At 40.0% G+C, this 26943-nt stretch overlaps 1 protein-coding gene across 1 annotated transcript in view; it reads left to right on the plus strand.

The window, feature by feature from the left end:
* smchd1 (structural maintenance of chromosomes flexible hinge domain containing 1) overlaps positions 1-26078 on the plus strand; it is a 215627-nt gene extending 189549 nt beyond the window's left edge. Inside the window, exons 40-48 of the mRNA XM_041189810.1 lie at positions 3559-3644; positions 5007-5129; positions 5777-5967; positions 11796-11905; positions 12636-12706; positions 12961-13132; positions 20489-20647; positions 25286-25403; positions 25541-26078. Coding sequence (XP_041045744.1) covers positions 3559-3644; positions 5007-5129; positions 5777-5967; positions 11796-11905; positions 12636-12706; positions 12961-13132; positions 20489-20647; positions 25286-25403; positions 25541-25646 — 1136 coding nt within the window. The 3' untranslated portion in view covers positions 25647-26078. The remainder of the gene's footprint in view (positions 1-3558; positions 3645-5006; positions 5130-5776; positions 5968-11795; positions 11906-12635; positions 12707-12960; positions 13133-20488; positions 20648-25285; positions 25404-25540) is intronic.
* Positions 26079-26943: the final 865 nt, after the last annotated feature.

Genomic DNA, 26943 nt, shown 5'->3' on the forward strand with positions numbered 1-26943 from the left:
ATCTGGTTCTTGTATCTGGCTTGGAATGACTTGTTGCTGATGGTACTTAGAAACAGCGGAAAAATTTTCCATACCCAAGCGCCTTGATCGGCCATACAGATGACCAATAAAAACCATATAAGCTATTCCAATACTTAATTATTTTGATAAACTGAATGATACATAGAAGCTGCTAGACGGCATTAGGTATTGAACACAGTATTTAAACAAAAATAAAATGTGTCCACAACAGGATAGTATAATGCTTCTCAGGCAGATAATTCTTACATTTGCTGAAATTCTTAAGTACAATTTCAGATGATTAGAAACAAGTTTGAAATTGAGATACTATTAGCTTAGCAGTGAGCTAAATCATTGGAGTTCCTTTCTCTCTCATGTATAACTTTGTTTGAATAATGTAGTTAATTCTGGAGTAGTCTCTTGTTTTTGGATCTTGATAATATTCTGAAGCTGGCATCCTCTTGCTCTGGAGAAGAAGCTGACAAGTTTTAGCCTTCTGTGTATTGCAAGTTGAATAAGAAACTGAAAACCACAGGGTTACATTTAAATTATATTGGGTTTCTTTTCTTTGCTGCCAAAGCAGGTCCCTTGGATCAAACAATTTCTTCTGCAAACATATGCTATTACACTGTAAGCATTAAGATGTAGACTCCAGTTTTCTGCATGAGGTATCAACAAAAGAGGCTTTGATGCAAAGAAAACTGGTCCTAATTGACCAAAAAATGGCCTGGATTTTGCAATCAGCGGCAAAGCAACAGCATTTGCCACTAGCCTTGAAGAAAACTCACTGGCCTTGAAGGAAAATCAAATGATCGGATTTTTCTCTCTGCAAAATAAAGATTGGAACATATACATTAGAAGCTGAAATATCAAACTTTTGTCAAAAATAATTTTTTATTCAACTATGGAATTTTAATCATGAGAAAATTTGACAAATGAATAAAATTAGTTTTATGGGTCAGAGGTTATTCAGTAGCAGTTATAACTTAATATGCTGTTTTAAAGAACTCAGGCACACCTCATTAACGAGGCATAACTTTTGTAATGTTTCTAACACCAATGTTACAACATGAAAATGGCAGTTGTCATCAGTTCAGTGATTTCTAAAGATTGCCGCACCCTGGTGAGGGTTATGGGGGAGAAAGCAGGGTACTACTGACAGCTTCTGGATTTCCATGTTTAACTGCGCGAGTGAAGGCCCAAGAAGTTGCTGTCAGTTTTAAAGTCATAACAGCAAACACTTCACAGTTTCACCATTATTGCAACAGCAAATTCTGGGCTATTATCTTTGCACACAGTCAGCAACTGTACAACAATCTGCCCAGATGTAAAGCTGTCTGAAACCATGTTTAAATTAGATTCAAACGCAGAAAATTGCTGGAACCATCATGGATCAATCAGCATCTTTTGGGAGAGCAAGCAGGCAGTCAGACAGGCACATTGATATTATCAAAAATGGGGGATAAAAAACTTGGGGCTGGGTACAAAATTAAAACTGATTTGAAAATTAGGATATAGCTGAAATTACTGAAGTCACCGTTCAGCCCAGAGAATTCCTGGCTGTCTGAGGAAGATTAAAGCCAGGACTTTAGTTTCCTCAGAGGTGTAAAACCTCCATTGACTTTGAAGGGAAAAGACAGTGACGTAGCATTTGTATAGTGCCTTTCACAACCTCATTACATCCTAAAGCACTTTACAGCCAATGAAGTACTTTTGAGGTGTTGTCACTGTTGTAATGAAGCACAGAAGCCAATTTGTGCAGAGCAAGCTCCCACAAACAGCAATGCGATTATGACCAGATGATCTGTTTTAGTGATGATACTGCTCCATTGTTTCTAAGGCTGAGGAATAAATATTGGCCACAATACCAGGGTTAATTCTCCTGCTCCTCTTCAAATGAAATTTTTCACATCCGCTTGAGAGGGCGGGTGGGGCCTCAGTGCAACTTCTCTGAAAGATGGCACTTCCAACAATGCAGTAGTCTCTCAGTGCTGCCTTGGAGTGTCAGACTTGATTTCTTTTTTTGCTCAAGTCTCAGAATGGTACTTGAGCCCTCAACCTTCAGACCCAGTGGTGAGTGTGAAAGGTAGATACAAAAGGACAGCCAATCCAATTTAGCTTGCTTTGTGCTCGTGCTGTAATTGAACGTTAAGGCTGAAATATTGTTCATAAAGCTTGTACTAGACTCACTGTGAGCTTCAAGAACAATATCTGATATTCTCTTAGACACCATGCAAACCCCCTGATATATAAACACTGTCTTAACTTCAAACTTTAGCTATGTCCTCGTTCTAAAATATTTTAATTTACCGATCCCACATTCTCCAAAAACATCTTATGTTTCTTGAATATCCTAATGCTGTATCTGTCCATTACTTGACTGATTATCTTAATGATCTGTCTGTCCATTGCTTGACTGAATATCTTAATACTCTATCTGTCCATTACTTGACTGAGATGATCTGTTAAATTATTCAATGCACAATTCTTATACATCTTCAATCCATCTAATTGTATTAGCATGCTGATTTACATCTTATTTCCAGGTGCTAATAATGGATCTGGACCTGAAATATTGTCTATTCTCTCCACAGATGCTAACTGATTTGTGTTTTTTATTATTTTTTGTTTTGTTTCAGATTTCTATTTTAATTTTTGCTTTAATTTAGATTCACCTAGATATAAGACATCACATAATGTTTTGTTACCATGCATACTAATACACGCTCGCACCTTACTATAAACCTATACTTCCACTCCTCAAAACAAAGTACAATACAAATTATGTTTTTGAAGTCTGGATTATGTGTGAAAAACACAATCTTTCATATGTTAGATAATATATGTTAACATTTGAAATTTTGCTAAGTTTGCTTGTGAAATCTTAAGGGTACCTTAGTCGTAAGAACCATTGCTAGAGTGTAAATCCACAAAATGATATTTGGAAGTTTACAAATTTATAATTCCGGTTACAATTGATTTGCGTTTTGCCACTTTTTCTCAAACCTGTTTCCAGTAGTGTGATCTTGAGGGCTGGGTGGCTTCGACTACTCGGCTGTAATTGGTTGTACTCTGGTGTTACTAGGCCTGCCTACTACAAGTAAGCTGGTGTATCATGCCATAACATGATTGCTTATCAGGCTTCAAACCAGATACACATTCAATAACATCACTGTCTGTGGATTTTATTTGAGGGAGAATGTCAACGTTGATTGCTGTTGATAACTGGAGTTCACTGGGGATTGGTATATGATGCTTTGTGCCCTCAGTCCTGTCTATCCCTCATTCCGTTTTGGGCACCATAAATATAACCACCCTATCTTAGCATAATATGATGCATGAACAAGCACAGCTGAAATTCAGTCTAACCTTTGAATATTAAACAGCTTTCATCAATGGATAATCTTGTAATTTGAGTATATCAGAAAACAGACAGGCTTTTATTCATAACATTGCCCTAAGCGGTTCAACAATGCAAACAATCTTTTTAACTGTGATTTGGAGAGGTAGTAACTAAATGTTTTTCCGGTTAAGTACTGAAATTGAAATCTCATTTAGGTCAAGCACAAGAAGCTACAGCAAAGGAAACTCACCTTAGAAATGAACTTCGAAAGCAGAAAATAAATACTGCAGAAATCTCCACTGTAAGTTGACTTACGTATTAATTTTTTATATGCATGTGTCCAGTACTGAAGCTGAAGTGATTTGATAATTCTCATTTGATAAACACTAAAGGAAGGTCTAACACCCAGAGTGATTTAAATATGGGGTGCCATTGGAATTCTGAATGGCTACAAGCAAAATTGAAAACCTTTTATCTAGCCAAAGTTTATTTTTTCCCCCTTTTGAACTGTACAGAAACCAAACTACTGTAATGAGTTTTGGAACTGCTAAAATCAGTTTGAGCTCATTTCCATCGATTATATTTCCAATTTTTTTTTCAGGTAGGTGAATTAATTTTAAAAAAGCAATTTTCCACACAAGTATGAGGAGTGTAAACCCCAAATTTTCCCATTGATTTCTTAGGGAAAAGGTCTAGAGATGTGTATATATCCCATCAGTTAGCTCACCACGCACGTTGGCAAAGTGCATGCATCTCTGGACCTGACTTTTAACAGGAAAAGAAACAATGGTTGTGTAACCTAAATTTATTTTATAGAAATCTCAAATATCATTAAGCTATTGCTCTGAAGACCATATTATTAATGCTGAAGCAATGTCTTCCTTTATATCTAGTTCAATATTGACCAAAAAACAGCAGTTGCACTAAGTTACCACATTGATATACCCAAACTTTAGAGGAGTATCAATGAAAGGCTGACGCGGACCACACATCAAAGTATTCATCACTAAAAGCAAGTTTGCAACTATTCCTCTGTCACATTTTCCTACAATTTTGATTATCCCACCTGCGTAATCATAGGAGTCATAACCACAAACACAGGGTCTTCAATTTTATTTCTAATTTGAGAGGTGAGGGGAATCATCTTGCAGATAGAAGAGTCTGATTATGAGCCCCATAAAAGTGATGTTCATGACCTATGCCAACAGTTACCATTTTGCTTCACTATATCTTTTGTAAATTTACTTTTTTGTGTGTTTTAAGTGTTTCAAATAAGTAACTTATTTTTTCAAATATGCTAGTTTATTTCTAGCCCCAACTTTCTGGCCCTGCTTTATATTTTAAATTGACAATTAAAAACTAATTTTAACGGTCCTTACAATATATCCAAAAATTACTATATGTGTACATTTTTTATACCTTTTAGAAAGGCAAGTGATACAAGGAGTTTTAGGGCTCATTTCCTGCAGCTGGTTTATTACATACACTTGAATTGCTGCCATTTGTTTTAAGATCACATTTTAAACTGGGTGATGCTCTTTAATGCAGTATGTATATATATTTATGGGGCTGCATTTAACTTTTTAAATGTCTTCATAACATCCTCCCCTCCAACCACAGTTAATGCTTTGAATTTTACCAATTTTTTTGTTCAACAATCTAGATCCAAGGTATTGATACTGTCCTTAAGCAGATGAAGATTGACAGAGACAGGATATTCAAACAACCCAGAAGAACATGTTCTCTGTCTAATTATGCTAGGAGCAGCGCTGACATTTTAGGAAAGGTATGATTAATGTAAATGAGGACCTCATTATAAACTGTTATTTACCAGGTATAATTTTTGTGTACTGATTTCTCTCTGCAGTATTAAGACATTGCCCACAGCACCTGACCTAAAGCATTCAGTTTCTTAGTTTTAGTTCGTCTAATTGATTCCATTACCTGTGTCCTTGTGGAAATGCCATCAGTACTAATTCATACAGCTCCTCTTTTCCCTCTCCTCCTGTTCCTATTCTTTCACATTTTGGCCTCCCTCCCTGTTACCCTTTTTGATAATCAAATTAAGACTGTTCTATTGATACTTAAAGGTAGACCGGATTTTATTTCTGCCAATTGGTTATTTAATTTGAAAGGCATTGAGCTACTTAACATTTAGCATTGGGATTGATCCCAGCCTAGAATGACAGAATGAAATCAGCATTCTGTCTCAATCAAGAGACCAAAGAGAATAATTTTGGGACTTGTGCTGTTCTGACTCTTGCTTCTACTTTGATATTCTCACTTTCTCAACAGAGCACTTATTTTGCAAGATGATTTTATCTTTATAATACTGTGTTTTTTTCCCCCAATTATTCGTTCTCTGTCAGTTTATTATGATGCAGAAAATTCTTCAACCCAAAACACTAAAAAAGTTGTTTGACTTCATTACAGATTGCACACTTGGCAGTGATAGAGGATGATGAGGTGGCCAAGGTTATCTCTTGGCATATGGCTAGCGATATGGACTGTGTGGTTACTTTAACCACTGATGCTGCTCGACGTATCTTCGATGAAAGTCAGGGGCGCCAACAAGTACTACCGCTCGATTCCATATATAGAAAAAATCTTCCAGACAGTAACAGGTATGAAATTAATAATTTAAATTTTGCCCCAATTAAACTTCACTAATTTAATGAAAGGACATTCACTAGAAAGTGCTGTAAAATGCACCCAAACTAAAAACAGGACCCGAGTGTAATTCAAAGCCAACTTGGTGATTAACTGGGCTTCAGAATAAACGCTCCGGTTGATACAGCTTCAGTTTCCAGGTTGGATTCAAACTTTAGATTTTGGTTTTAATGCTGCTACTTAAAATCAAGGTACTGACACTTGGGGCAGAATTTTTCGCTTGGTGATCACACATGCGCCTGACCCGCTCAAGCATGAAATAACACACAATGATGACAGCTGAGCGTGCCAACGTCAATGCACACTCGCGCAATATTTCGCTAGGCAGGCGAGCGATGGAGATGGAGGCACGCCTGCCATTAATTAAGAGACCAGTCTAAGGCCCTTGAAACTCCAATTGTCTCCAACTTTACATAGCCCGTGCAATTTTCCGGCTGTCGCCCAGGCAAAACAGGCCACAATTACAAAAGCTCATCCACGGGCGGGATAAGAAGGGTCAGTGGCACTGTTAATGCCAGTAGTGAGGAGTTTTGGATCAAACTTGCTGCTGGTTGCTTCTGTGAACTGAACAGCTTCATCTCGATTCAGAGCTACATTCTGAGCATTTCTGGGCTTCATTTCAGGACTCATTGTTGTCTTCAGGCCCCCGGAGGATTCAGACCCCGTGGACCCTCCAGGTTTCAGACAACCCTCCGTTACCCTGGTAATGGGGATTGTGGTCTCCGCTGGAGGCACCTCCTCTGAGGAGGAAGAGAGGGGTAGAAGGAAGAGGAGGCCAGATGTCCCAGTACTGCTTCCAGGGGAGTGACCTGTGGGAGGAGACGCACAGGCACAAGGGGGGCAGGGCCAACAGAAAGTCTAGGCAGAAATGACTGCAGACGACGTCACTATCCTGCTGCCAGGGTTTACAGGCAGCGATGCAACCACCTCAATATGCCTGAGGTGCAATGCTGAGGGAGACTCCATCTCAAGGGAAACCGTGATCTCCATCTGTCAGAGGATCGGGTCTGAGATCAGCTCCGGCTATGTGGGTGGACACCCCACGCCAGTGGCTCTAAAGGTCACAATGGCCCTTAACTTCTATGTCTCCAGCTCTTTCCAGGCTCAGTGGGGGATCTTTGAGGAGTCTCCGAATCAGCTGTCCACAGTTGCGTGAAGCTGGTGACAGAACCTCTGTTCAGGCATACATTGACTTTCATATGTTACCGTGCGGGTGAGGCCAGCTAGACAGAGCAAGCCAGAGACTTTGCAGTGATTGATGGGTTCCCCAATGTCCAGGGTGCAATCGACTGCACACATGTGGACATTAAGGCGCCAGCGGGTGAGCCGGCTGTCTTTGTCAACAGGAAAAGATTCCACTCCATGAACATGCAGATAGAGTGTGATCACAAGTTTGTGCAAGGTACCCTGGTAGCTCCCATGATGCTTACATCCAGAGGCACTTCCAGGTGCCAAGGTTCTTTAGTGCTCCAGCCCAACTGGATGGATGGCTGCTGGGTGACAAGGGCTAACTCCTCAAAAGGTGGCTCATGACCCCTCTCCGCCACCCAAGAATAGAGGCCAAACAACAGTACAACAGGATCCATAACTCCACAAGGGCTGTGGTACAGAGAACCATGTTTTCTCAAGATGTGCTTCCGATGCCTGGACTGTTCAGGGTGCGCACTGCAATCCCTCCCAGAGCATGTGTCACTGATAGCGGTTGCATGCTGCACTCTGCACAATCTGGCACTGGCAAGGGGAGATCCAGTGGAGGAAGAAAATCTTGACACAGCTGCACAGGCAACGGATGATGAGTCCAGTAGTGAGTCCAAGGATGAGCACGATGAGGAGAATGCTGAGGGAATACACGCAGACCTGGGTAACCTGCGGGGAGGCAGGGACACCCGGGAAGCTTTGATCCTTCATCTAGCCTACCAAATAAGGACCACCACCACGTGCCAGGGCGGTAGGCTCCTTACTCAATCCCTGACATGCCCATTTCCTTGGCCAGCACCATACACTGCCTTTAATAAGGTTTCAGGAGACTTACGTCCATCATTACATAATGACCTTCCCTGCACCTACAAAACAAATGAAGCATACAGAGGCCAATAGCACAAAATAACATCTCATTTAATTGTGAATGTGAAACAGAGCTGAAATGAACATTAACCGGTGTTTTTAATCACACCATGAAAAATTACACATCAAAATGGGGAAACAAAATATCACCATCTTATGCTTAAGGTGGCTTACATTTACGTTTGCGAGTGCTACATCTAGGTGCTCCCCCCTCACTGGCACCGGCATTGGAGACAGCCTGCTGACTCTGCTGTCTTGTTGGCCTTGATGACTTTGGTGGTCATCCTCTGGCCTGGGAGGGAGCAGCCAGTGCCATGGCTGTCATCTGGAGCGCACTGAGAGGAGCCTGCAGAGACGACAGGTAGCCCATGCACCAACATGAGGCCGCATTGGACCTCCCTGCTCACTGTTGATGGCTGGGCACCTAGCTGGGATTCTGGGTGCCCAATCCACCTCCCACACTGACACTGGCCAGCTGAGGTCATTGCTTGGCGTATGGGCTTGCAGGTCAGAATGCATCCCGAGGGCCCCCTGATTAAGTCCCTGGAGCAGCCTCTCCATGAGAGTCACCACTCTCTCTCCAAGGAGGAGGAATTGTGGTCATGCTCCACAGGGACTCCTCCACAGCAGACACCATGGCACACATTCCCTAGGTATCTCCGCCAGAGCTTCCTGCACAGCCCGCTGGACTTACAGCATCTGCTGCCTAATGGACGACTCCAGAGGCTCATCATCATCAGCCATCGACTGAGCATCGTCCTAGTCCCCAGCAGTCTGCCGACTGCCAGCACCCTGGGCGCACTCTGCCTCTGCCTGCACCTCAGGCGAGTGTGAAGTGGCCTCACCAATGTGCACCGAGATACTGGATGGTGATCTTATGCCCACTGTGGTGCTGATATCTCTGCTGGTGCCTGCTTGACAGAGAGGTTGCGGCACATGTGCATGTTCAGCGTGGAGGTCCTCTGGGGTCGGGGGTGGGGCCTTCAGTCTCCTCATAGCAACCAGCTGCTGATGAACCTAAAAGGGACAAGAAGGACATGTCATTAGGTTAGCTCATGACACTGTCATTGTGCATGCCAGGCGCCCTGGTGAGACAGAGATATGCATATGGTGCCCTCATCTTTCCATTATCAGTGGGGATTACAGGTTCGAGGCTCACATCACTATAGAGACTACACTAGAATGACTGCAATAGCCGACATTCTCACCTCAGTGCGCTGCAATCTTACCTTCGTCTGGCACCCCAACCTCCTACGGCTGCTTGACCAAGGTGTATGGCGCCTCTCGAGCTCCGGGGCCTCATGCTCGTAACGCGTGAGGATTAGGAGGTGTGAGAGCCCCCCGTCAGTCCACGACCTTGTTATGGGATGTCTTCTCCTGAAATTAAGCAATGATTTGTCCACTCTCTACCTCCAATCACAGATATGAGCTTGAAACATAGCTGCAGCCTGAATGTTGTAACAAACTAAATCGATCAATCTGGTGAAAGGTCATTGACCTGAAACATTAATTTTGTTTTTCTCCACAGATGGCTGCCTTACCTGCTGTATATTTCCAACATTTTCTGTTTTAATTCAGATTTCCAAATCCGTACTTTGCATTTACAGAAGTTTAAAACCTCAGTTATTTGTCTGCAGAGCTTGAGGGGGAGTGAAACCGCTTTTGAAGAAACACAGTATGACTTCTTCCATTATGTGGTAAAGGGTAGCCATTCAGAGTGGCGGAAGCTAGAAAGTGGGGTCCCATAAGCATTGGTGATCAAACCACAGTTAACAATTTATATTAACAAATTAGACTTTGGAATCCAAAGCAAAATTTTTAAATTTGTGGATGAGACCAATTGTTTGTTTTATTCATTCTTGGGAAGCAAGAGTTGCTGGCAAGGCCAGCATTTATTGCCCATCCCTAAATTGCCCTTGAGAAGGTGATGGTGAACTACTGCAGTCAGCATGGTGCAGTGCTATTAAGAAGGGAGTTCCACGATTTTGGCCCAGTGACAGTGAAGGGACAGACATATAAGTTCCAAATCAGGATTGTATGCCTTGGAGGGGACCTTGCAAGGGTGGTGTTCCCATGTGTCTGCTGTCCTTGATCTTCCAGGTGGTAGAGGTTTAGGGTTTGGAACAAACTGTTGAAGAAGCCTTGGCAAGTTGCTGCAGTGCTTCTTGTAGGTGATGCATATTACTGCCACAGTGGGCCATTGGTGGAAGGAGTGAATATTTAAGGTGATGGATGAGGTGTTGGTAAAGAGGGCTGTCTTGACTTGGATGGTGTTGAGCCTCTTGAGTGTTGGTGGAGCTTCACTCATCCTGGAAAGTGGATAGTATTCCATCAGACTCCTAACTTGTGCCTTGTAGATGGTGGGACAGGCCTGTGGGAAATCAGGAAGTAAATTACTCATCACAGAATTCCCAGCCATTGTCCTGCTCTTGTAGCCAGAGATTTATATGACTGGTCCAGTTCAGTTTCTGGCCAGTGGTGAACCCAGGATGTCATGCTGGGAATTCAAAAATGTAATGCCATTGAATGTCAAGAGGAGATGGTTAGATTTTCTCTTTTTGGAGATGGTCATTGCCTGGCAATATTCTTGCCACTTATCAGCCCCAGTTTGGGGTGGTTAGTCTATACTGAGGAAGACTATAACAAACTACAAGACGACATTAATAAACGTGCAGACAGGGCATAATTGACAAATGAATTTCAACACAGATAAGTATAAAGTATATTTTGATGAGAAAAATTAGGTTAAATATTACTTGAATTAAAAACTCATGGGGTAAAGGAGCAAATGGATATTGGGAGTACAAATACACAAATCACTAAAAGTAGTGAAAGGTTAATAAAGTGATAAAATAACTACACAATCACTCAGGTTCACCTCTAGAGGGATAGAATTGAAAAGTACCGAAGTTATGCTAGACTTTTGCTGAACCTTGGTTAGACCATACTCCAGTACTATGCACAGTAGTGCTTGCCGTATTGTAAAAAGGACATCAAGGATTCCAGAGAGATGTACAAGGTTGATACTAGAAATGTGAGGTTACATCTATCAGGAAAATGAACACACTAGATCTCTTTTCTCTTGAAAAGAGAAGGGTCTAGACTCATCTAATGGGGAGCCTTTAAAATTATGAAAGCTCTTGAGAGAATAAGCACGGAGAGTTTTTTTCCACTTGGGAAAAACAAAACTAGAACCATCAATGTAAAAGAAACCAAATAGGAAATCCATGAGAAACTTCTTTATCCAGAGAGTGGTGTGAATGTGGAACTCATGACCACAAAGAATGTTTGAGATAAATATAGATCTATTTAAGGGGAAGCTAAAAGCATATGGGGGAGAAGGGAATAAAGGTTATGCTGATGGTTAAGAAAGGAAAGCCTGAAGGAGGCGAAAAGTGGAATATAAATGTCAACATTGACAGGTTGGGCTAAATGGCCAGTTTTGCACTGTATGTTTTCTATGTAATTCTATTTGTAAGACTGGCATAAATTTTCTAATGTCACGGGGATACTAAAGAAATTAAAACTTGTTTAAATACCAGTCCTTTTATAACTCTCAAAACCAATTTAAGCCAGCATTAGGTCCTGTCATGAGAAGTACAAAGAAAACACTACATGTATTGCAGTTATTTTAAATTATTTTTTGAAAATTACCATTGTTGAATGCTTTATAAATATAGTTAGATTATTCAGGCTGACTGCCTGTTTTAATTTATAGGCCTTTACCTCACATGCGAAATGGAAAATGTCATTTCAAACCTGAGGGAAATCCTATATTTGCCCGGGAACTACTAATTTTTTCTGAAAATGTGGAACAATGTCGCACAGGTAAATTGTGGGTTCTGGATGTGTGTAAAGCTATCGGTGTGAGGTGACTATATTTGTTCAATTTATAAACTGAGAGTGATCCATTCCAGCATTTTGTAGATTTTTGTTACTGAAAAATGTGTCACTTGCATTGAAATATGTTCTGCCAACCTCCTTTCAAATACTGTACATCCATGGGTCAGAGGATAGATGACCTATTACAGGCATCTAAATGTGCCATTCAGTAGACCCCTGTGAGGAAGCACATGGTCTTTTATCACCATGCACGTTGATGCATCTGAAATTTTGAGCTTGATATGGGGTTTTTTGCTAGCAGAAATTTGTGACCTGTTTCATAGCAAGCTAATTCAATCTGGTTATAATAAAATACATTTTACCAAAGTTGGTATTTGGTCTGAAAAATTGAGTAGACTATTTTGGCCTTCATTCAAGATGCTAGTGTTTTTCTGATGGTATTTCCATCACAACAAGAAACTACTAATAATTTCCTTACTATGCAGGATATTGGTTGGGCTGTATTGAGATTTTTATCAGACTCATGTTCTCAAAAGTTGTTAGAAGATATTGCAGAATAATTACTGATCATGCCATGGAAAAGCTCAACATTACAGTTAAACTTGTAAATTTGTTGAATTGGATTTCGTAGTGTGTAAACCAATGGAATGTGCTTTTTCAGTTTTAAGTAATTGTGGGCAAGAGCATTCTCTTAGAGTGAGATTTTGTTTTTCAGTGTTTGGAATGCTTCTTGGAGATACAATTATTCTGGATGACTTAAATGCTGCCAATCAGTATAGAAAAGAGGTATGTTCTCGTTTTTCAATGATTCTGTATGACTAGTAGTTAAGACCTTACCTTTGCATGGCATGTGAAACATAGCTATGTACACTGTAATATTTCACAATATTTGGAAAGCTATACAATGTTAATTGTTTTGCTTAAATTAAGATGTATGAATAATACAGAATTAATTTTTCTGGCAGCGCTGTCCTGCTTTTTTAAAATGAGCTGTGACTCAGGAATTTGACCTAATTTCACGCTAATATAACCATTTTTAGGTTGTGAAAATCACCCATTGCCCTACTTTGCTGACTAGAGATGGGGACAGAATCCGAAGCAATGGAAAGTTTGGAGGCCTGCAAAACAAGGCACCACAAATGGACAAACTTCGAGGACTGGTGTTTGGAGCTCCTTTACCAAAAGCTTACCATACACTGAATTCTCAAATTGGTATGTTTAACATTGAGAAGAACATTTAATGCGGCACAAGTAAATCAAGATTTAAATTTGAGTAATAATGTGCAGAAAAATTGTTAACCTTTAAAATTAATAACAAAATATAGCAAATGTTGGAAATCTGAAATAAAACAACATGTTGGAAATACTCAGGTCTGGCAGAGAGAAACAGAGTTTGGAGAGCGCACAGCACCAGCAAAGCTTCATCTAATGGCCATCACTGTTTGTCTTGTGGAGGTTGTGATGGGCCTCCCCCATGATCTGTTGCAGTCTTGTGCTGATGGTGCTCTCAAACTATTATGCAGGGAACTCCAGGATTTGGATTCAGTAACCATCCGTGTGCGATACATGTATACGCCATGAATGGATTTGAAAACAAGGTTAATAATAAAATAAGGTTTTTTGCTTGATTGGGAACCAATTTAAGTGATAGGTGAACAGGGATTGATGCAAATTAAGACACAGCACAGAGTTTTGGCTCACCTCAAGTTTAGGGAAAATAGAATGTGGGAGATCAGCAGGAAGGAGTGCATGAAATAGTCAAGTCTAGAGGTTAAAAGACATGAATGAGAGTTTCAGCAGCAGATGAGCTGACATAAAAAGAAAGTTTAACGATGTTACAGAGGTGGAAATGGATGGCCGGAGTGATGATACAAGTATGTGATCGGAAGCTCGACTTGGGGTTAAATATGGCACCAAGATTATAAAGAGGTCTTCAGTATCAGACTGTTTTCAAGGAGAGGAATGGAGTCAGTAGCTCGGGAATGGAGCTTGGAGCGGGGCACGAAAACAGTGGCTTCATTCTTCCCAGTCCCTTTATTCCAGGCATCACTCCATCATTTGGGTAGTTTTTCCTTTACACTTCCAGTCACTTCAGGGCTTCTTCAAGTACAGTGCTGTATTTGATCAAAAGTTGCCTTGATGTCAAGACTGTGACCAGATCAGCAGCCAAGTTGTAATTGATGAGTAGGTGTCTATTTATTATTATTGATGGCTTTGCTGAAACTTCTTTCTTGGACAGTCTTCAGAATCAAGGATGACTTGCTTCCACTCCGGTTCAGTGGATTCTGAGATGGCTGATAAGTACACTGCAGCGATCTGCGGTCTCTTTCACATGTGGAGCAGGTGGTGCTTGAACAGTCAGGCAGATGAGATGTTTGGAAGTTTGTGCGCTCTCTCGGACACCTTGGCTTTTCATCGGAAACACACAGAGGCAGTCTCTCTGTGTTCAGTGCCTTCCCGAAGGGACAAGCCAGGGATTCCCATGAGTCAGTGGGAATGTTTGATCTCCTCAGTGATGCCTTGAGGACATCCCTATATCATTTCCACTGTCCTCGAAGTATCCTGTCATAATTGAGTTCAGAGTAGAATTGTTACTTCGGGTGTCTAGTGTCAGGCGTACGAATGGCATGTGCCACCCAGCGAATCTGGTTTTGAGAGATTAGTGCCTTTTGGCTTGGGAGGGGATGTTGCAGCTGAACCATCTTTCTTGCCAACGAATATGAAGGATCTTGAAAAAACAGCACTGGTGGTACTTATACAGTGCTTTGAGGTACCTGCTGTGGATTATCCAAGTCAAGAGTGCAGAGATCGCAGCTGCCCGGTAAATTATGACTTCAATCTTGGGATTGAGATCCTGATCCCCATTACTCGCTCCCGCGGTTGGCCAAAGGCTGAGCTGACACTTTGGAGGTAATGTTGAATGTCTTCTGGGTGTGAAGGGCCCATTTTTACATAAGCTTCGGAGGAGTCAACAGTGACCTGGATCTCAGTTTGAGTGAGTGCGCATGCAAGTGTCAACTGCATACTGAGGTATGGATGATTTTGGCTTTGAATTGAAGACGGCATAGGTTGAACAGTTGCCCATCTGTTCTATAGATTACCTCCGCACCTGTGAGTAATGTGCTTGAGGTGAGGTGCAGTATTGTAGCAAGGAAAATGGAGAAGAGGGTTGGTGCAATAACACAGCCCTATTTGACCCCAGATTTCACTAAGATAGGGCTTGTGATGGTTCCGTTGGTGAGGATCACAGCTTGCATGTCATTGTGGAGTAGGCGAAGGATAGTGACAAATTTCTGAGTGCAGTGACATTTGTGGAGGATACTCTATACACCTTCACAGTTGACAGTGTCATAAGCTTTCGTAAGGTTGAAAAAGGCCATGTATAGCAGTTGGTGCTGAGCCTTAAATTTTTCTTGAATTTGCTGCGCAATGCAGATCATGTCTGTGGTGTTTCTTGGGCGAAAACAGCACCGCAACTCTGGAAGGAGCCCTTCAACCAGGTGATTGAGGAGGATGCTTGCAATGATCTTCCCTTTGGCAGACAGCAGGAAGACTGCTCCATAGTTACCGCAATCCAACTTGTCACAATCACAGCTTCCCTGAGATTCTCCCGGCATACACTCCTCTTCCTAGATATGAGGTGGTGCAGCTGTGTCAGGAATGTATCTCTGCCCTGTTTCGGAATTTTGACAGGGATTCCATCTGCTCCAGAGACCTTTGTTGTTTTTCAGCTGTCTAATTTTTCAACTTGACTCTGGACTGGGCTAGCGTCAAGACTGAACTGGACAGGGCACTGGGGAATGGAATTGAGGATGTTCAAGTCGAAGCAGACTCTTGAGTTTTTCAAAATGTTTTCTCTGACGAACACTGACCGCCTCCCTGTTTTTGATGAGCTGCCTTCCATTCTTGGCTCTGTGGAGCGGGCCCTCGAGCGCTTGGGCCATAGATTATCTTGACAGTGCTGAAGAAATCATGCACATTGTTGGTGTCTGAGAGTTGTTGGATCTCCTGTGCTCTTTCTACCCACCATTTGTTCTTCATGTTGCGTGTTTTATGCTGTACTGCTACCTGTAGGATTGCTGCTTTTCTCTAGAAGCCTGCTGAAGTTTCCAGTCTGTAATGCTCGATTAGGTCTTGCATCTCTTGGTCATTTTTTGTAAAAAAAAAGCCACAATGTTTCCTGGTGGAGAAACCAAGGACCTCTGCAGGTGCTTATGATGCTGTACTTTAGAGTCAATTAGGCACTATGGCCACATTCTAACTCCTGCTGGAGAGTGAGAATTTGGCAGAGAGGGGCTGACTGAGAAGGGTTCTTTGAGCCTTTGATGTTGGTTTTCTTCCAGCATTGCTTCTGTTGCCTCTGCTGTTTGGGGCCTGGCAGGTGGAGATGGTAGATTGGATGACATGGTGATTGGTCCAGCAGTCATCAGTACCTGTCATGGCACAGAGATGTGTTCATCTCAGCAAACCCTTGGTCGAACAACTACGTAGTCGAATAGGTGCCAGTGTTTGGACCATGTGTGTTGTCAAGAGGTCCTGGGCTTGTCTCGCTGGTGGGACAGGGTATTGGTTATGATAAGGTCATGTTCTAGATATTTCATCAGGAGGAGGACTCCGTTGGAGTTTGCATTCCCGACTGCTTCCTTCCCTGTCAGATCGTTCCAGAGATTTGCAACCTTCCCAAGGAGCATTAATTTGCCACCAACGGGAACCCAGGTTAGGGATTGCTGAAGGTAGGTTTCAGATATAGAATCCTTCCTTGGCCTCATCTGTTGCCTCAAGTGTTGGAGCATAGGCGCTTTTGACAGTGGCATGCTGACTTCTCGTTGGGGTAGACCAGCTCACTTTACTGAATAGCAGTATGTCAAAAGGGTGGTAATTGGCCAAGTTATTTTGCTGCTGATTTTTGTAGGTATATCGTACCTGGACAATCCATTAGTCCATCAGTTTTGAGCTAACTCTTAGAATCCATATAATCAAGATTAATTCAGTGAGCATTTGGAGATGATAAAGTATATGTTAAAGGCAAGTCACGGTTGACAAATGTAGAGGTTTTCAAAGAAATGGCTAATTGCTAATGGCTATATTGCTTCTATGATAGTATATGTATGGATTTTCCAAAGTCATTCAACATTGTGTGTGTGTCACTTGAAATTTAATACAAATATTCAGGAAGGAAATTTATTCAAATCTGCCTTTTCTCTGATTGAGATTTTTTTTTCGTGTTCTTATCACCACTATGGATACTGCTAGCAGAACAATCTGATGATCAAACTTATCACCTTTCTGGCCTGTATGGTTTACCTATTGACTGTATAAACTCTCTACACACTGGGTGACCTAACTCAAGTGACCGTTTTACATGAGTAAACCTTGCCAGCAGGCTACCCAGTCGCTAATAGAGAAGAAAAGAAATGTATATAATTAGAGCACACCCAGCAGGGCTCATTGGTGACCTTGGCTAATTTTTCCCCACACACCTCTTAAGGACACTTAAAACAAGATCCCTTATCAGCTCTTTGGATGGTACATGCTAGCAACAGTCTGTAGATCAGACCTATCACTTTCCTGACCTCTCTGGTTTACCTCTTCAGTGCATAAGCCCACTAAACTATTAGGAGAGTATCATGAACATTTTTATAAACCTAAAATACAACCTTTCAATCTGTTTCAGACAAAAGCATCTTTTTCTCATCCAAGAAAAACGCTTTGTTTTAAACAGTGCCTGGTTAATTTTTGTTTCTTTTTGTTCTTGTGTGGCACTTCAGCAATCGTGGAGCACAAAAGTCTTGGTTTACTGAAACAAGTGTCAGTGGGGGAGCACTTAGGAGACAGTGATCATTGTATTGTATGGTTAGGATGATGATAGAAGAGGACAATAGACAATCCAGAGTAAGAATAATTAATTCGACGAGAGCCGACTTCGATGGGGCAAGAACAGAGCTGGGCCAGGTAGACTGGAATGAAAGATTGGCAGAAAAAACTGTAGCTGAACAATGGGCTACTTTCAAAAAAAGAATTTGTTCAGGCACAGTTAAGGTATATCCCATCGAAATGGAAAAGTAGGGCAAACAAATCCAGAGCTCCCTAGATGAGAAAGGAGATAGAAATTAAGATTAAAAAAAAGAAGTGCGCTTACAACAGGTGTCAAGTAGAAAATACAATGAGAGCCAAGAGGAATACAGAAGGTTGAGGGGAGGTGAAAAAGCATATTAGAGAAGCAAAGGGGGATTATGAGATAAGACTGGCAACCAACACAAAAGGGAATTGCAAAGTCTTCTATAAAAATATAAATAGTAAAAGAATGGTAAAAGGAAGAGGAGGGCCAATTAAGGACCTAAAAGGGAATTTACACATGGATGATGGGGCCATGGCTGAGGTATTAAATGAATACTTTGCATCTGTCTTTACCAAGGAGGTAGTTGCTACCGAGGCCATGGTGACAGACAAGGAAATTCTATCACAAGAAGGGTTCAAAATTGATAAGGAGGTAGTGTTGAATAGACTGTCGCTACTTAAAGTTGACAAGTTGCCTCCAAGGGTATTGAAGGAAGTGAGAGTAGAAATTGCAGGGACACTGGCCATAATCTTTCAGCCTTCCCTAGGCTTGGGGGTGGTGCCAGAGGACTGGAGAATTGCAAACATTACGCCCTTGTTCAAAAAACGGCTGTAAGGATAAGCCCAGCAATTACAGACCAGTCAATTTAACTTCAGTGGTGAGCAGGATTCTAGAAACAATTATTTGGAATAGAATTAGTAGTCACATGGAAAAATATGGGTTGATAAAGAAGAGGCAGCATGGATTTCTAATGGGGAAACAGTGTTTAACTAACTTGCTGGAGTTTTTTTGAAGAGGTAGCAGAAAAGGTAGATGAGGGTAATGCTGTTGATGTGGTGTATATGGGACTTTCAAAGGGCATTTGATACAGTGCCACACAACAGACTTGTGAGAAAAGTTATTGCTTATGGAATAAAAGGGACAGTCACAACATGGATACAAAACTGGCTGAAAAATAGGAAGCAGAGAATAATGGTCAATGGATATTTTTCAGGCTGGTGGAAGGTTTGTAGTGGAGTTCCCCAGTATTGGGACGGTTGCTTTTCATGATATATATTAATGATCTAGATCTTAGTGTGCAGCTGACAATTTCAAAGTTTGCGGATGGTACAAAGCTTGAGAGTGTTGTAAAAAGAGGACAGTGTAGAACTTCAAAAGGACATGGACAAGTTGGTGGAGTGGGCAGATGGTTGGAAGATGAAGTTCAATGTGGAGAAGCGTGAGGTGATGCATTTTTTGTAGGAAGAACATGGGCAGACAATATAAAATAAGGGGTGACATTTTGAAGAGAGTACAGGAGCAGAAAGACCTGGGTGTATATGTGCATTGATCATTGAAGGTGGCAGAGCTGATGGAGAGAGCAGTTAAAACATATAGTAATCTGGGCTTTATTGAAAGGAGCATAGAGTATGAGCAAAGAGGTTATGCTGAATTTATATAAGACCTCGTTAGACCTCAGCTGGAGTACTGTATACAGTTCGGGACGCCACACTATAGGAAGGATGTGAACACATTGGAGAGAGTGCAGAAGAGGTTTACAAGAGTGGTTCCAGGGATGAGAAACTTCAGTTACGAAGATAGATTGGAGAGGTTGGGACTGTTCTCCTTGGAGAGATTTGATAGAGATGTTCAAAATCATGAGGGGGCTGGACAGAGTAGATAGGGAGAAGCTGTTCCCACTCATAAAAGGATCAAGAACGAGAGGGCACAGATTTAAAGTGATTTGCAAAAGAAGCAAATGTGACGTGAGAAAAAGCTTTCACACAACTAGTGGTTCGGGTCTGGAACGCACTGCCTGGAAGTGCAGTGGAGGCAGGTTCAATCAAGGCATTCGAGAGGGCATTAGATGATTATTTGAATAGAAACAAGTTGCAGGGATACGGGGAAAAGGCAGGGCAACGGCATTAGGTCATAATGCTCATTTGGAGAGCTGGTGCAGACATGATGGGCCAAATGGCTGCCTCCTGTGCTGTTAAAATTCTGTGACCAAGTCAGGGCAGCGCAATAATTATTTTATAAACTGCAAATTTAAAAATAAATCTTCCCTTAAATAATAGGTGATTTTGCCCTGCTTGAGTTTCCTAAAGGAGATTTACTCCTTGATTTTGGATGCATAATAATCAATAATTATTTCCTCAGCAGAGAATAGGCAACTGCCATGTTCCCAGAGATTTGCCAGTGCCACTCTGCCTACTAAAAGGTGAGAGAGACTGGTGTGTATTAATTGATCTTCTAGTTTGTTAATTATTGTAAGGAAATGTCTTGGTGGGGCCCGATGGTCCAACTGTGTTCAGAAACTCGTGTGGAAAATTGAATGCAAGGCACAAATACACTTTGCTGAAAAGTATTCTAAAGCTCCAAACTTGAAGTTCAGCACCCTTTCACTGCAGTTAGCAGATTGACTTGCTGATGGATCTAACAGAAATATACTAGTTCTTTTCTCATGTTTCTTGTACACTACATATTTTCAGCATGTTATCTTGTTTTCAGCAGTTTTGTTTCTCTTGTAGATCTTATTCAGCAATATCGCTCTGCTCTGATCAAGCTTAACAATGTCAAACAGGAACTGGATCTGCAACTGAAGTATCTTGGTTCACCAGAAATGACCCTAAAGCACAAGGAGCTCAATGAACAAGAGAACCAACTCAAGCAAATAGAGAAGCAGCTAGGCAAGTTATCAGTACCCTAATCACACAATAACACAAATCTTCATGGAAAAATAACAGTGAACTCTTGATGCACACCATTATTAATGCACACATCAGCCACGTTCAGAGGAAGATGATGCACCATGAGTAGCAAATCTCTGGAGCTCGCTGGCCAATTTACACCATTCCATAGCTTGCCTTGTACAAACTACATCATACCATTAGCCTTCCAATTTTTTATTTCAGAACTTGCTGGATTTGTGCATTAATTGTCCATTAAAAACACTGTAGAAAGTTGGGGCTCATAATTAACCCTTTCAACAGCATGAACTCTGTTAATGCAATGCCAATCAATCTCTGCAGCCCAGAAGGGGAACAATTTAAATTGAGTCTGATTAGTGCATTTAATAAGATATTTGCTACATTTCAAATTTTTAATTTTTATCTTTATCTCTCCTCTCAATTCAATATTTCTTTCACTCCTTACAAATTTCTGTAGCTAATTTGACTCTTAATTCATCCACTCTCATTCAGCCTTCTGCTTCAACATTCCTAGTCCTTTCTCAATCCTTAAATCTCATTGGTTAAGGACATTCACTGTTGTTCCCATCGTTCATCAAAGTGCCAAATTTCCTGTTGCCCTCATCACACCGTTAATGCCATGCACTTTCAGCACATTACAGCACAAATTATATTCGAGGTGAAGGATGCAGGAAAAGTATTATGGCAGGCACCACAAGATGCCCCACACCAGCAAGACTGGTGACAATTATTACGTTACTTGAGGGTTAAGATTTTGTTGAAATTTCATCTTGATTTGATTGTTCCCTGGACCTCTTACAAGCAAATGTGTTCTATATTCTATCATATGCTTTGAATAACCAATAACCCGAAGGTTATCCCCAAGTATATTGCTGCATTTTGCTTTTGGAATTTAATGCTCAATCTGGACATAATCCTAAATTGCATCATTAATAAGGAGACCAAGTATCATGCCACCATTAATTGAAGTGCGAAAGTAGACTGGAATAAAAGTATTATTTGACCCTGAACGAAACTTAATTACTTTATTTATTTCCAATAATATCTAGAGGTGATTGCGGATTAGATTAGAGATTAGTATCAGTATACTTTTGCATCTGCATTTTTTGCTAAAATTAGTGGAGACAGATATTTCAACCCCCAGTGATTTAAGGAGTATTTTAAGCACTGAGCTTAATTTGCTATCAACATCTAATTTACATTGAGTTTCTCCCCATTGAATGCTACCCTTTCCAAACATTATTCTGATCAATTTTAGCTCCTTTTCAACCACCTTGGACTATTTCTGAAAATGGTAAATAGCAGACATGAAAAGCTTATTCCGTTTTTGTTCTTCTTGCCATGTTGCTATCATTCATTTTAATGAAAGTGGTTTATTGTAGATGTGTTACTCAAAGTACTGCTATCCACTTTACGGTATTTTGTATTATAAATGACAAATTTATGTTTCCTTTAATAGATAATTTATGTAAATAGAAAATCAAAATGCTTATAAAAATACTGTCCAGTTGTCTATTATTCTACCACAATTAGATGACTTTCAGCATACATAGTCTGTAAATTATAAAAGAAAAAAGCTGTATGGTGCCTTTCGTAACTTGGGACATCTTAAAGTACTTCACAGCCAATGAAGTGCTTTTGAAATGTAGGAACATTGTAATGTAGGACACGCAGCAGTCAATTACATATAGCAAGGCACCACAAAGAGGAAAGTGATGACATGATAAAACTGCTTTAGTGATGATTAAGGGATCAGTATTGGCCAGGACACCGTAGAGAGCTCCTTTACTGTAACTCAAAATAATGCCATTATTTTTACATTCACACAAGAGGGAAGGCTGGGCACTGGATTAACAACGCACCCAAAAAATGGCACTATTGACAGTGTGGGACACCCTAAGTACAGCACTGGAATGTCAGCCTAGATTTTGAGTTTGTGTCTGGAGTAGAACTAAAGAGGCAAGAGTACTAGCAACTTGAATCATGGCTAATGTCCTAATAGTGGTGGAAAAGGTGAACCAATAGTTATTAATCATACTTTTTTTAAAAAACTTTCTTATATCTCTGGTTTTGTCAAACTGTAGATGACTAACCAGTATTTGCTTGCTCATCTGACCAGATTATTACTAAGCATTGAAGGAGCTCAGTAAAATGATGGTGATGTAATCATTTCATTAAGGGAAAATGTTTACAGTATGTAAGCTGGCTCAAATATAGCAATCCATGTTGTGGATCACAATTTTGAGATTGTACTTGTATACATCACTCTTCTTGTTTATTAACCTCGCCTTCATAGGGCTTCCTTTTCGACTTTATCTTATGCTTCTGTGCATTTTTTTTTAATAGGCATTGTAAACTTCACTATGTTTGTCAGGTTATGACAGGAATGGGGTTCTATGAAACTAATTTATTGTTCAATTATCCAAATACTGGGAAGCAGATTCTACTACCGAACTCATCTCATGTTTGTGTTCAATAAATGTACAAATTAGCATTTAATGTAATAGCTGCTTTTATTTGAGACGCTCTAGAACCATGCATTTACATATAATATGTGAGCAAGTCCAAAACTAGAGGCCATAAATGTAAGATAGTAACTAATAAATCCAGTAGGGAATTCAGAAGAAATTTCTTCACCCAAAGAGAGGTAAAAAAAATATGGAATTCACTACCACATAGATTGTTTGAAATGAATATCATAAATGCATTTAAGGGGAGGTTAGATAAGCACATGCGGGGGGAAAGGAATAGAAGGTTATGCTGATAGGATTTGATGAAGGGGGACACCACAGATGTTTTGGGCCAAATGGCCTGTTCCTGCACTGTAGAATTAATGTATTATTGCTGTAGGCCCATCTTGCAGGATCCAAGGTTTGCCCTGGGTTTGAATTGCTGTCTAGTTGAATAGGATTCTTTAAACTTCTATTTTAAAAATTTGTGTTGATGTATGAGCAAAGATATTCTAGGTCAGTGTTGTCCATTACGCTCACCATGTGGTGTATTGACCACAGACATGTAGCAAGTTAATGCTCTTCATCAAGTGAGAGATTTTAATCAGATGAATATTAGAAGTCAAGCAGCCCATTCAACTGAGGACGAGTTCCAGACTGACAAAATCATTGGCCATGTTGGCAGTAAATGGAAAATCTTGCAGGAAAAAATAATTCTTAATGTTAAAAAAAAAACTATAGCCTAGCTCCATTAAGGTGCATGGTAAAGCTCCCCCAATTGAAGAAATTGAAAGTGTATTGAAATATTTTAGTTACCACACCTCAACTGGATGTTCTGTAGTGATTAGTTGCTGCTGCTAACAATATTTTTTGACAGAGCTGCTATCACGTACTATTGCTCACCTTTACTCCTGTCTCTCAATTTCACTTCATATCTGGGAGATTGGTACAAGGTATAAAATATATGCAAAGAATAAGGTATATCACATGGTGAATATGGTTACCTGATTGTCACAAGTTTGGTAAGCATCGAAATCCTATTGGACAACACTGTTTTAGGTTATCCATTTCTCAACATTTAGTTTTAACCAAAAAAAGAATCCTGAAGTAAAATCTGAGGGGTTTGAACATTGGTATCCTTGATCACTATTTTTAAACTATAATGATTTAGTCCCCGTAAAGTTTTATGAAAAGCAGACCGATGTTCTACATGTAAGCTTCCCCATGCCTTGTAAATTTAGGCATTGTACCCCGCAATCAATCAAGTTCACTTGCCAAATGAGAGTTGAACCAGTATTCTGCTCCCTCTCCAGCAGATGGCACTGGCTATTCTGTTTCTTAATCATGTGCAGCATAAAGTATAGTGTACAATGCAAATAAGAAAGATGCTGGTAGGGAAGGGAAAATTGGAGAGTTGCAGAACATCAAGATAAAGTAGAAGTCAGAGACCATCAAGAGAATTCTGGCAGACGTTGAAGCAGCTTAGTGAATATCAGAAGAGGGTTGAGTGATTTGGATTGGTATTGTAAGAATGAGGTTTTTTTTATATAAATGTATATAATTTCATCCCAAGAAAATAGACTAGCACAAATCTAACTTAACTAAGCCTGTCTTAGTATAATAGACATTGTAATCATGTCATCTATCCTGTGGACAGTCTAGAAATAGTGCAGCTATGATATGTTGAAACATAAATTTCATTGCTTTCCATAACAAGCCAATTATCCATGAATTTATTCTAGTGCACAGTGTAAAATATCCACTTCCAAATTCAAATAGACAAAAATAACTCTAATAAAAAAAAACTTTGCAATGTGGCAATCTTCTAATTTGGCTAACTGGTTAAGTTCGCCAAACAATAATAACTAGCTTTCAAATGTTTTAGCATACCTGAAATACTGTTTCCATATATTTTGGGTTATGTTTAGCTGCTAACAAACAAGAAAATGTTGAAAGCACATTACACTTTTATTTAAAATATAACTGAGAAGGAGCTTTGAATTTGGCCATTTTCCTGATGTCCAGCTTGTCTGTATTCTAGTACAGCACTAAGGAACATGTAATTCTGTAATTAGTCTGGATTGCACAATGCAATAGGTAATATTACTCATTAGGTGCCACTTACATTGTCAGTTATGCTAATTGCCTTGTTATATCCGTGCCTTAGGTATGACTCCAACAGGAACAACCTCTGCTTGCAGTCCTAAAACATTGGCTCTAGATTTGTCTGATGGGCAGACTCCAAACAAAAAAATGCGAAGAGAGAGTGCAAAGAAAACATATAGGTATGTTGTCAAAGCCATTCTTTAAAAATAATTGTTATCCATTTATCTACTTTTATTAGGATGAGTGTTGCTAGATACTTTCAGTTTTATGGAATGGCAGTAGGTAATAGAACTTTTTTTTCCTTCCTTTAAAACAGTTCGGAAGAGTGGGTTTCAATACCTTTGAGGAAATCACAGCAACCACCTTCAGGATCTGGATTGGAGACAAATGGAAATACTTTGTCACGGAAAAGAAAGGCTTAGAATAAATGGAAGTACTTTGTCATTGGACAGAAGGCTTAGAACAAATGTAGATGTTTTGTGGGTATATTTTCCTCTGTGAAATTTGGTTACTAAACTCAAATATGTTTTACTAAAAGAATTTTCTTAAGCTTCACACAGGGTAATATATCATTATATAGATGAGTCAGAAGAAATAGAATTACTGTTAAGCAGAAATGTATATAGTCTGAGAGAAAAATTGAACAGTGTATGAATGTTCTACAGAGAGATTTCTATCCAACTGTTGCAAATATATAAAAACTGTTGGTAGATAATATGTTCATTTGTAGTTATTTAAATTGAGAAGCTTAATTTTATACATTCAACTTTGTATTTTTTATTTTTAAAAGCTTTTTCAAAAGTTTACTGATCTTTGTTTGTCATGAAGCAAGAAATAAAGCCTCTATAATTAGATATTATTTTCCTTAAGCACACTTTAAAATTACTGTTTAACCAGATGGCGCAGGTATTTTATGAAACACCAACTCCCTGAAACAAGTGTCATGTTTCCCTAATTATTATTTTATCCTTGAATGTTAAACAGTTACATTGCTGTTGCTGAAAATCATATATAATGGAACAACACAATACTATTTGGCTTTGGTTCATTTCTCCTTCAAACATGTTGACTGTGACGATCTTTTCACCTTCATTTTGTAACACTACTAATTGTTGTCCTGGATTGATTGTCGAGTATTGTCTTAATCATGTTCTTTCCATCTATTGAACCATATTCTGATTTACCAGCTTAGAAATCATGTCCAACTGCTGTGCAGCCTCCTTCCAGAGTGCTCTCTTGGCACATAGATTTTTGGCACGAATGCCCTTTCAAAATGTTGAAAGCTACATGGCACATCCTCTCTGCAACCAGATCCACACCATGTTCTCAGAATCTGGCCCTACTGTTTTTTGTGAAACCAATTGCCTTTTTGTGTTAGCTCTTTGCTTGAAAAATAGTGAAGACAACTGTACTATTTACTGCTTACTTAGCCATGAAGATGATTTTTGAGCTTTCTTGCTGCTGTCTACAAACTGTCCAGTCCATGTGCTTCTGATTATTTTAGTTCTCAATTGACTTCCATTATTCTTAATAATTATTTAATTCATTGTGTTTCTCAAATATTCACAACAGCTTGCATTTATCTACCACCTTTTAATGTAGAAAAATTCCCAAGTTTCTTAAGAGACATGGAAAGTTAATCCTGTACCTCAGAAGGAGCTATCAGGAGAAATGATCAAAAATCTTTGTCATGGAGTTGAGGTTTCAAGAGGGTCTTAA

Source organism: Carcharodon carcharias, chromosome 6, assembly GCF_017639515.1.
Source record: "Carcharodon carcharias isolate sCarCar2 chromosome 6, sCarCar2.pri, whole genome shotgun sequence".
NCBI classification, from domain to species: Eukaryota; Metazoa; Chordata; class Chondrichthyes; order Lamniformes; family Lamnidae; genus Carcharodon; species Carcharodon carcharias.